Source organism: Equus przewalskii, chromosome 1 (genome assembly GCF_037783145.1).
Source record: "Equus przewalskii isolate Varuska chromosome 1, EquPr2, whole genome shotgun sequence".
Classification (NCBI taxonomy): Eukaryota; Metazoa; Chordata; class Mammalia; order Perissodactyla; family Equidae; genus Equus; species Equus przewalskii.
The window spans coordinates 121,081,650-121,094,211 of NC_091831.1; the positions used below are offsets into that span (position 1 = coordinate 121,081,650).

Consider the following 12,562-nt stretch of genomic DNA (forward strand, 5'->3'; position numbering starts at 1 on the left):
TTATTATTTTTTTTTAAGGATTTTATTTTTTCCTTTTTCTCCCCAAAGCCCCCTAGTACATAGTTGTATATTCTTCGTTGTGGGTCCTTCTAGTTGTGGCATGTGGGACGCTGCCTCAGTGTGGCTTGATGAGCAGTGCCATGTCCGCGCCCAGGATTCGAACCAACGAAACACTGGGCCACCTGCAGCGGAGGGCGCAAACTTAACCACTCGGCCACGGTGCCAGCCCCCCAAACTCATTATTTTTAAGGAAACTATAAATAAGGTGTAAAGCTTGTATTTTTGCTGTATTTGTGTTTGATGTAACTCCCACGAATCACCCATTATCTTATTTGTACAATTTGATCATTGCGAAACAGACTACACTGCCCATAAACTATGGTAATTTTAAACAGCTCAATAAGGCAATTTTAATTATAAATCTTATATCAAATTTTTTAAATCACTCACATAAGAAATTTTACTTTTTTTCCCCAAAGAAGCAAATTCTAGACCTAAAATATCTGTTTCATTCTACATTTCTTGGTTACAATTAACCAAACAGTATTAAGCTCTCAATATAGTAAGATACCAGTGACAATCTGCAAAACTGTTAAAGGAGCTAATAACATTCATAAAGCTTCTGAAACCTCTCAAGAAAAAAATTCTTCAGTTTCATCTCAAAACTACCAAGTAGATAAATTTGTTACCACAAATTGCCATTCTTCCTTAATAATCTACCTTAATAATTCTAAGCAAATTCAAACATGTCAAGTCTATGCTCCCTATTTTAAACACCTTGGGGTTTTAGAGTGCAGGGGGATTTCTCTGGGTGCGGAAAGAAGGCTACAGTTTAAATCAAACTACTTAGTGAAAATAGAACTGCCCTATCCTAAACTGTAGTTTTACAGAGCATATTTAAGGATTGTGGGACTTACATGAACACACCTGGTGGGGAAATCTTCAATTTTCAACAAGGAATGCTTGGCCAGGAAATTTTTTTAAATAACAAAAGTAATCACTTCCTGACATTACAGTAAGGTTTCTTGAGTGACATGAGTTATGTTTATCTTGATGATTTTAGAGAGCACAAAAATATTCATTTCAATCATAACATTCCTCAAAGATGTGGGCATTTGTTCTATGTGACAGAACTCACTGTTTCATTATGTTTTAATCTTTTTGGGTAGAGCAGGGTACTAAGGCATAAAATTGTGTGTTGGCCTTCATTGTTTAAGAACTCCTTATTTTTGTCATCATCCTGTGACTGAGTCATCAATGGAACAGTGCAAAGCTATAACTAACACTGGTCAAACAACTCAGTATTATTTGGAGCATCATCTTCACATGTAAAAGACAATACTAAAAATGAACAGCCCATGAATTACCCCATCATTCATCAACCAAGTCACTTCCTATATGAATAGGATATAAGACGGAATTAAATAAAGATTGGATATTTATATAATTTTCTATTAAGAGACTGGCTGAGTGACACAGTCAGGATTCAAATGCTTGCTTATTACTTAGTGACAGAAAAGAAAGGTGCTCAAGATTACTGTATTTGTAAGACACCTAGAGTTAAAGAAGTGGTTCACAGTCATAAAGAGACTGAATTTTGAAACTAGTATCATCAAAAAAAAAACCTCCCAAAACCAAGAGATACCCATATTACCCTAAAACTTCTATTTCTCAGGAGTCAAGTCTCTTAACAAATCATATTTTAGAAGTTTAACATGTTAAACTTGTTAAGCCCAGTTCGTTACATAAAAATAGTTACTCAGTTACTTAAATACTGCTCTAAAGAATGACTCCTTAAAACCCTGGAGATTTTTAAAGACAGAAATGTAAATTAGCCTAATAAAACCAAGATAGGTAGAGTAAACCCTACAATACATCTGTATATTAAAAAACAGCCAAGAACAATCTGAAAAGGCATTATCAAACCACAGGGTAGAAAAACTAACAGCTTTTTCTTCTATAGGAAATTAACGCTTTTTTCCAACAGAAGAAAACTTCTAAAGCAGAGTACTATGCATACTGTAGTGTAATACTCAACAAAATAAACTCAAAATGAAAATAAAGGAAATTTATTAATAAGCAATCATTTTGGGGGAAAAAAGCCTTAATTGAGAAAAAGGTAAAACGAGCCTTAACTAGGTAAACTTAATGCTGATGCATCTATCCTTATCAGTTTCATTACCAAGAGTCTACTGAGGGAAAATACCAACCTTTGTGTTGGCTGCAATCCAATTAGAGGTTTCACTGTCATCATCACACTTTTTAATCCACTTCTTCAACCACTGTTTGAAAACAACAACTGTTAGGGTACAACAAAAAACTTAAGAAAAAGGACAGCAAATTACTTCAACATTTAAATAGAGTAAAGCTTAAATGTAAAAGCCAAAGGACAAGATTAGCATTGGATTTACTTCCTTTTAAACCAGGGAAATCCAGTAATTCTCATATCCAGTAACACAAAATCAATCAAAGGAGGGCTTTCTTTGGCTAAACCTGAGTGGGAAACCTACAGCTTGATGGGAAGGAAGCCCAGGTCCAAGGTGTGTCTTTCCCCTTAGCTATTACAAAGCCTGCCAAAGGAGGTACCATAACCATCCGAGTCCTAATAATCAGGAGCTGACTTATTCCTAAGGAATGCTCTCTGAATACTTGCAATGATCCTGTGCAAAATCAAATCTATCTCCCAATGGATAAATAACAAAATTGTGGGGTATGGTTTTCAGTCATCAAGTCTTAGAAGTGCTCTACTACATTATTTAAAAATGAAAATGCCAGACGAACTCACCTTACATTTAACAGGATCATGCCAATTTTCTCCACAGTTAAAGCTGTTAAGCAAGACAAGAGTTAAAAGAATTAAGTCCTACCTACTGTAAGTAAGTAAACAAACAAACCATTTCATGCTTTATAGTTCCTCAGTACATTCACCGGTTTCTAGTGTGGCTAATACAAAGGCAGGAACCACGTCTACTTTATTCTACAGTAAATTATTTAGAATTTAGTATTAGGATCAGCATGTATTGGGTGTGTGTGTGAGAAATGAAGAATGACTGTAAGTATGAAGACATGCTATGATGACAATTTCATAGTAAATAACTATCTAAACAGCTACCAAACTGTTAAGACAAAAAAATCAATTGAGCCAGATCTGTATTTTTCTGACAGTTTTTAATACATATAGTTGCTTGCTGCAATCATTCTCTAATTGAAACCAAACTGAAATCATTTTCACTAATTTGAACTTAAATTTCAACCAATGCTTCATCAGCATATATTAAATCTTTTACTTAACACCTCAAATGAAGAGTGAAAGTCTGACTTTGTAGGGTAATTATATAATTTAGCACTAATACAGTAAGCAATATGCAGGAAGCAAACACATCTTTGCATGATTGTATCAAACAAGGTATTAAAGAGCGTGACTAAATATTCTCTAAGAATATATTAACTGCTAACGCCTTTCTGTTTCCCAGGCACCTGGTATATACAACATTTGTTTAAAAAGTATAAATTAAGAAAACACACAAATGCTTATGAAAATATAACCATGGGATGGCTGATTAATTAGCTAATCAAGTCAGGATAATGGTTACTTCTAGAAGAGAAGATGGGGAATGGGATGAAGACGGGAACCAAGAGGCTTCAAATGTCTCTGTCATGTTTTATTTCTTAATAAGAACAAACAAAATCCTGATTTTGATTAAGCTGGGTTGTAGCTACGTAAATATTCATTGCTGTTATTCTCTATACTTTAGTTTGTATTCAAAATAGTTCATACAAAAAGTATATTTGAAAGTTGGTATGGAATCAGACTCCAGCCCCTGTCTACAGGGTAAACTGAAACAATACATATTTAACTTTCACCAAAATAGTATGTATTTTACACATATTTAATCTCTGAGTTTATCTGCTCTTTTGGGAAATATCTAGTATTAATGATGTGTAAGTCTAATTCTACCTGTTCGGAGAAAAAAAGAATGGTACGGAATACCAATAAAATATCTATTTGCTAGCTCAAGGGCCCCTTCACTTGACTGGCCGGCCTCTTATTCCTAAGACATCCACAAAGGAATGGAAGACCATTTTAACGTTCTAATATATAATCCTGGAAATTCCTGTTAAGGCAAATCTAGAATTCAAAGTCTGCTACAGAACTCCAGAACCCAGGTTTACCAAGAAAGCTGGGACCAGAGAAGCCAGAAAAAAACCCTTAGTTAAAAAGCACACCTAATCAACCACGTTTTATCTTTCCAAATTTATTTGCACATTTTCCTTCTAGGAGTAAGACAAAACTTTCAGAGCAAAGGAAATTTTTTTTAAGTGAATTTTTTTTTTTTAAGATTGGCACCTGAGCTAACAACTGTTGCCAATCTTTTTTTTTTCCTTCTCCCCAAAGTCCCCCAGCACATAGTTGTATATTCTAGTTGTGAGAGTGCCTCTGGTTATATGCTATGTGGGACGCTACCTCAGCATGGCCTGATGAGCAGTGCCATGTCTGCACCCAGGATCCAAACCGGTGAAAGCCTGGGCCACCGAAGCAGAGTGTGCGAACTTAACCACTTGGCCACAGGGCCAGCCCTGGGAAATTTTTAAAAAAATGTTAACTGTGTATATTATTTCCTAAGAGATAACTTGAAAACAGAGCAAGAGCCAACAAAGGAACCAAACATAATTTGACAAATTAAGCAGTTAATCAGAAATGAGAGAACTAAATTCTTCTTGTCTCATATCTGTAAGGTTGCTCCCATATAAATTCTAGTGGAGCACAAAAGAAAAAGTGACTATAGCTGCACTTTTCTTCTCATAAGAAAATATATCCAAAAGTTAGAGCAACAAGGAAAGAGGAAAAATTATTTAAGAAGCAACATTTTAATCTAATTCTTCTTTAAAAGAAATATACACTATTTTTGGGGGCCGGCCCTGTGGCCGAGTGGTTAAGTTCATGCGCTCTGCTTCAGTGGCCCAGGGTTTCACCAGTTCAAATCCTGGGCGTGGACACAACACCACTCATCAAGCCATGCTGAGGCAGCATCCCACGTGCCACAACAAGAAGGAACCATAACTAAAAATACACAACTATGTACTGGGGGGGCTTTGGGGAGAAAAAGGAAAAATAAAATCTTTGAAAAAGAAATATATGCTATTTTAAATCAATATCACCCATCTCCCCACCTGAGGTAAAAATTTTTTCTACTATTTTACTACTAAGAATAAAGAAAAGCTATGAACATTATTCTAATTTAGGAAATCACTTGCTTACCAAAACTGGCGCCCACACTTGCAGCGAACAGGTTTAGCATCAGGATATTGGACTTTAACAACATGGTGGCAATCGGGGGCAGGACACCACTTTAACAGTCGATTGCACTGAAACACAAGTTAAAAAAAATAAAAAATAACAGCAAATTAAGTCATGATGCAAGATTTCCTAGCATACCAAGCAGTTACTTACAGTGCTTCCCTAGATCAAGGGGCAAAGGGCAGGTGGTGATACAAGCACATAAAAACCTGCCACCAATACTTATAGAAATGCTTTTGGATGTACCGTTTTTTCAAGATTATAGATCCCTTGAAGACTTGGTTTCACAGACTATATGAACCACCTCTTGTTCTGGCTTCAAAATCCCACCGAGAAACTTCAAAATAATTACCCATTATGTGATCACTAATAATCATCAATTTATTTATGGTTTATTTTAAGTCAATTTTCAAAGATACAAGAAAATAAGATATGTTCCTAACTCAGGGAAAGTGTTTACATGCTCCAGAATAGTTTGAAACAAGCTAAAGGATATACATGTAATTTCTCCCTTTGATCACAAAAACCTCTGCTAAGAACAAAAACAAGCTCCTAAATCACAGTAAAGATTGCATTTTAGATTCTTCAAAACCTTTGAAGAAGTTCAAAATAACTTTCAAAGTATTTTTATGATGGAACAAAACATGGCTCAAGTAATACTCTGCACCAGAATTCAAGTTTATTGACCATTTCAAAAAATATGCTATTCCTGAAACATACTGTTTTCCAAAAGATCCGATCTTCAGTTTCATCTCTAATAAAAATAAAAATTACTTTCTAGAACTAAAATGCCATGTTAACCTGATGCTCTTACACAGGGTCTGGCAAACTTCTGCAAAGAGCCAGAGAGTAAAGATTTTTGGCTTAGTGGGCCATAATAGCCTCTCTAGCAGCTACTCAACTCTGCCACTGTTGCACAAAAGCACTCATAGAACAAATGGGCATGTTCAAATAAATCTTTATTTACAAAAACAGGCACGCCATAGTTTGCTGACCTCTGTTCTGATGAAAGAGAGACATTTGATAAAAACAAATAACCCTGGGGGCTGGACCTGTGGCCGAGTGGTTAAGTTCGTGCGCTCCGCTTTGGCGGCTAGGGTTTCACCGGTTCGAATCCTTGGCGCAGACATGGCACCACTCGTCAGGCCACGCTGAGGCAGCATCCCACATGCCACAACTAGAAAGACCCACAACTAAAAATACGCAACTATGTACTGGGAGGATTTGGGGAGAAAAAGCAGAAAAAATAAATATAAATAAAAATAAAAATGATCAGCCTAAAAATTTTAAAAAATTTTAAAAAATAACTACAGCATCCTTCATTAACAAAGTTTATTGGTAATGGAAGCTAAAACAAGCAGAGATATAGCAAAGTTAGAGCGCCAAACAATTAAACAGGACATCATTAATAATCAGCTACAACTCTCTCTAGGGAAAAGAGGAATAAAGGAAGAATTCTGTAAAAATAATTTTATCAAAGTTCAAGATCTATAAAAAGACATCTACTTATTGGTTTGTCACATTCCTTTGAGAATAAAGGTGTTTTGGTATGTTTCATAAATAAAGTCCATAACCCAAACGTTATGGCAAAGGTGTTTGTTACTGTCTAGAGTATTTTACATAAGAAAAACTAGTATTTCTATTGATAAACAGAATTCCTTCTATTAAAAGAAGAAAACTTAAGAGAAATATCACTTACCTCTACAAAGCTATTTGTTATTAAATGCTGATACTTTAATTTAACTTTTGAATCTGTGATCAGCCGCCTGAAAGCAATAATAAAAATTATTAGGAAGTTTTCAGCCAAGTGTATTTTCCACATTTATGCACTAAAATTTCAATGCTATAGCTATAAAAACTGCTCTAAATTGAAAATACTAAAATGCACATAGACTATCAACAAACGCAACTGTAGTAATCAAAACAATTTTAAAGTTTCTCTAGTTTTATTTTGTTAAATGTTTTCCTCCATGTTTCTTATACTCTAAATATTCTATTTTTACCCAGTTTGTATTACAGTCTAATGACTTACCAACTATTACCAAGTGTAGGCCCCTTTCAGAGTCTATGACTCTGATATTTTGCCTTAAGATAGCAATTCTCAGCCACCTTTCCTTAGACTCCCTCCCAAAAATCAGTGTGTGAAACAAGAGATATTTACAGGAATGTTAGGAAATGGATCCAGGTTTTGCTATATATAATTTTGAAGGGCTTCTTCCTCTGAGACCTCTTAGTAATTTACCAGAAATGCTTACTGATTGTAATCTGGCTTCCCTTGTCCACCTAGAATACTCTATAATTCAAAATAATTCCTAGAACTCACCACAGGAGCCCCTGAAAGTGAAAAATCCTGCGGCTTAAGTTTCATTAGTTTATTGGTATACACTCCTGTGAGTGTGTTATAAGAAAAGAGTGTTAAAGCATAAAAAGAGTAACCACTGACAAAGTCAGTAAGAACTATATCAAACAAGCACATAGTCCAACCTCATTAAAATCTTTTAAGTGAACAAGAAAGTTTTGTACAATCTGGCCTCATCTAATTTTTGAGCTTCTAATCGCACTGCTCTCCTTCCACAAGACCCTATCCTGTCCTGTGCCACTTTCAGTGTACTCCTGTCACACCTGTATTCTTTCTTCAGAGACTTTTGAATAGGGCTACCTCCCTTGGAAAGGAAAGAGAAGAATATCATGGTGGGTCCCTGAGGTGGGACAGCCTAGGTTTAAATACTGGATTCACAAGTTACTAGCTACGAACTGAGGGTAAGTTCTTTGACCTCTTCATTTTTCATCTTACTAAATCTGTAAAATGGACAGCAGGAATAGAGTTATGAGACTAAAACAGTGCCTGGCAAATAGTAAGAACTCAATAAATACTAGATGCTACTACTATTAGTATTATTATTACTTTACTTCACTCAGCTAAAATACACTGTTACTCAAGGAGGCCTTTTCTGACTACTCCCCCACACCAATCTAGATGTAGACCCCCTCTCAGTTCTCATGGCACCTTATACACCCCTCCTTTATGTAATGTGTCATAATTTTAATTAGACAGATATCTATATAATCATTTGTTTAGTATCTGCCTTCCTGCTCCCCTATCCACAACAATAAGCTCCATGAAAGGATCCCTTGTAGAAAGTGTTCAATAAAAATTTTTTGAATGAGTAAACCTCCACATGTCACAGATGCTGAAACTGAGGTTTAAAAACAATTCGTGTATCTGGCAATTCCTCAAAATTTAAACACAGAACTACCATGTGATCCAGCAATTCCACTCCTGGGTATATATACCCAAGAGAATTAAAAACAGTTGTTCAATAAAAAACTTGCAAACCAATGTTCAAACAATAACACAAATGTTTCCATAAAAAGTGGAAATAACCCACATGTCCAAGAACTGATGGAGAAACAAAATATGGAATATCCATATAATGGTATATTATTTAGCTATAAAGAGGAATGAAGTACTGATACATGCTACAACATGAACGAACCTTAAAAACATTAAGTGAAAGAAGCCAGACACAAAAAAATCACATATTGTATGACTCCGTTTAAATGAAATGTACCGAATAGGCAAATGTATATAGACAGAAAACAGGTAAGTAGTTGTCAGGGTCTAGGGGGAGGAGGGAATGGGGAGTGACTGCTTAATGCATATGGGATTTCTGTTAGAGGTGATGAAAATGTTCTGGAATTAGATAATGGTGATGGTTGCACATCATTATCAATATAGTAAAAGTCACTGAATTGTATACTCTAAGATGCCCTGATTCCCAAAAACACCTTACTTCTATTATTGATAAAGCTCATCTGATGTAACAACCTAATGATTTCTTATAGCTGACTCTAACCTAAGCATAAGGTTAGCCATAGTTATTAGGCCTTAATTATTAGGCTATAGTTTGTCTGGTCATAAGGAAGAAAAAGAAAGTGATCTCCCATCCTTGAGAATAAGCACTCTCAAGAAGGCAAGTGTCCTCCTGGCTATTAATAAGCTAATTCTCTCGATAAAGACCTCCTGTCATCACTTGTGTTGAAAATAGTTATTATATCAACTCTTACAGTGGAAGGCAGCTCTTTATGAAGGTAAACAAAAATACTTCAACTGAAAGCCTATTATAAATTCTGAGCACAGTGTCAGATACATTTAATCCTTGAGTTTGGGGATAATTCTCCATTTTTACAAATGAGATAACCGGAGAGCTGTGATTTGAAACCAGATGACTTTAAACACAAGGATTTTTTTTTAGTATGCCAAGTACTAATCCATGCCTTAAACTTATGTAGTATCTTGAGTAAAACAACAATATTATGCTTCAAATTAGGACTGATAAAATATTTTTCTTTAAAAAGGTTTTTTTCCCTGACATACCAATTACAGACAAGTACAAAGAAGGAAACAAAAATCACCTGTAACTTTATCACTCAAGAGGAATATCCATTGAATATTTTTATGAATCTGGACCTTTTCCTCTTTTTCTGTAAATGTATGATATACAATTTTAAACAGAGAACTTACTACATATAATTTTATATCTAGTTTTTTTCACTAACATTATTATAGGTATTTTCCAATGCATTAAAATAATTCACAAAACTTTTTTAACGGCTGCATCATATTCCATCTTCCCCTACTGTTGGGCATTTAAGTTGTAGGGTTATGACAAGGTGATTAATATCTTTATAATAAATCTTTGCTCAAATTTCTAATCATTAAAAATAAATATAATATTTAATTACTGTCTGAATTCATTCCATCACAATCAAAGGTCCAAATGATCTTGCAGCCATCTCTGGCTCATCTCTTCCTCTTAGAGCACATATCTAACTGACTCTACCTTGAAAATACATCCAAAATCCAACCATTTCTCATAACTCCTCTGCTACCCTCCTGGATTGAAGGACCATCATCTCTCACCTGGATTATTGTTACAGTCTCTGAATCTCTCTGCTCCTACTGATGGTCTCTCTTTTCAACACCAGCAGTCAAAGCAACGCTCTCTGACCATGTCACTCCACTGCTCAAAATCCTCTCATGGCTCTATCTTAGAATAAAAGCCAAAGACCTTATAATGGCCTCTAAGGCCCTACACAATCAGCTTCATGCACCCCTCCTACATCCTTCTCTGCCTCCCTTCAATCTTGTAAGTTTACATTTATAGTTCAAAAACATTTTTCAAAGTTTAAATTAATAATAATTCTCAGTAATTTACTCCTTGTCTACAAACTTTCCCTTATTAACTAAAACTTGACAAATCATTTCACTTTGCATTTCAATGAGATTAGGAAATTATTTCAGTACAAACTTGAGTTCCAATCCCTTAAGCATGTATTTTAAAACAAATAATGTTCTGTAGCTTTTGTGCTAAATTTCCTACCTGGAATACTAAAGTAGTGCTTTTCTGTTTGATTGGGCAGAAATGACAGGGGGTATTCAATTTATTCCATCTCGACACATACAACCCTAAAGTCACATGTTATCAAAGGATTCTCCATAAACTCTCCGTGGAGTGCCTTAAAAATAAATACAACCTGGGGGTAATCAGAGAATTCTTATGTAGCAATAATCACAAATAGGAAAAAATGATGAATTAGAGACCATTAAAATGAAAACTTCTGTTCATGAAAAATCACTGACAGAGAAAAGGGAAGCCCCACATTGGGGAACATAGTTGTAATACATTTATCTACCAAAAGACTTATCAGAACATTTAAACAATTCTCACAAAGTAATTAACAAACAGACAAGGTAACAAAATTTTAAGAATGGACGAGTGACTTGAATGGGCACTTCATAAAAAGGGATATCCAAATGGCTAATAGAAAGGTGTTTGACATCATTACCTACCAGGACACTGCAAATTAAAACCATGAGATATCCTTATATGCCCACCAGAAAAGCTAAAATTTAAAAAGTCTAGCAATGTAAGTGTGGGCAAGGACTAGAGCAGTTGCACATAACTAGGAGGAGTGCAGGTACAACTACTTTGGAAAACCATTTGGCAGTATCTAGTAAAGCTAAAAATCTCACTCCTGAGTATATACCCAAAAGAAATCAGCACATGTCCGCCAAAAAAACACACATATAGGAATATTGTTTGTAGCTTTTTCACAGTAGATAACACCAAACAAGCCAAAAAATTCCAAATGTCTATTATCAGGAGAATGAAATACTATATAGCAATAACAAAAAACCACAACCAAATAAACCTAAAAACATACAAATGTATTTAACAACATATACATATCTCAAAGACATTATGTTAACTGAAGCAGATACATATTTTTTAAAGTTAAAGTGTACTTTACACACTTTACTGAATATATTTTAGCTTAATAAAAAAGTAAAATAAAAATCAAAACATTGCAAATTGAGCCTGTTATAAATAAATAAGAATGACATTTTTGCACTGTAAAAGATGAGATGCTCTACTGTACTGTAACTAATACACATATTAAAGTTTAGTTTGTCTTCTGCCTCAGATGGTACAAACCATGACCTCACTTAAGGGTCTAGGCAGCTTCACAACCCCACTTGTGATTTTTGAGATACTGATAAAATGTAAAAAATAATCATCTGACTTGGATGTTTGGAATATTCTTCTTGGAAGAGCACAGACTTAGAGGACTACGTTTACTTCTCTCTGGATTCATTCAACTAGCCGGTTTTATGTAATATTTATATCATTATAATATTATAAAAGTACTGGTTTACAATTTTGTGAATAAATCTATTGAAAAAACATGAAAGAATCTGTTCCAGAACAGAAAATAACTATAAAGTTGACAATATAAAGTAATTAATATAAATTACAAGTAGAAGAGATAAAGGTAAAGAACAGCGTAGAGTCTCCAGTTTCCCCACCTTACACACTAAGGACTTAAGATACACTGCTTAAAGTTAACAGAACAGGAAATAACTATTAAAAATAGCATTTAAGTTATATTATCTAATTTAAAACAATCTATTTTTAAAAAGAACATTTCTGCCTTTTTCAGACAAATGGGGACTTAGCCAATAGAAGTATGCATTATCTATAGAAAGGTCCTAAGATTCATTTTTTAAAAATTTTATGTATCAGTTAAAGCTTTTAAAAAAGCACTTGGCATAACTTGCTAGAAGTGAGTGGCAATGAGTTCCTGTCATCATCTCTACTTATCTGTTTCAAAAACCCCTATATATGAAAAAGTATGAAAAATCATACTAATTTTTAGATACATCTCATAGAATGCTGAATTAGAACATCACAATTCCAG

The 12,562-nt window shown here is 34.6% G+C and overlaps 1 protein-coding gene across 4 annotated transcripts in view; it reads right to left on the bottom strand.

Moving 5' to 3' along the window:
- Nucleotides 1–12,562, bottom strand: part of LOC103555466 (E3 ubiquitin-protein ligase ARIH1) — a 188,513-nt gene that overhangs the window by 91,520 nt on the left and 84,431 nt on the right. For all 4 annotated transcript variants that reach the window (XR_011527008.1, XM_070575522.1, XM_070575532.1 and 1 more), the window contains 4 exons: nucleotides 6,999–7,065; nucleotides 5,261–5,367; nucleotides 2,786–2,828; nucleotides 2,211–2,282 (listed from right to left, as the gene is read on the bottom strand). Coding sequence is in view for 3 of the 4 variants with exons in the window: in XM_070575522.1 (XP_070431623.1) it covers nucleotides 2,211–2,282; nucleotides 2,786–2,828; nucleotides 5,261–5,367; nucleotides 6,999–7,065 (289 nt within the window). In the remaining variant the exon portion in view is untranslated. The remainder of the gene's footprint in view (nucleotides 1–2,210; nucleotides 2,283–2,785; nucleotides 2,829–5,260; nucleotides 5,368–6,998; nucleotides 7,066–12,562) is intronic.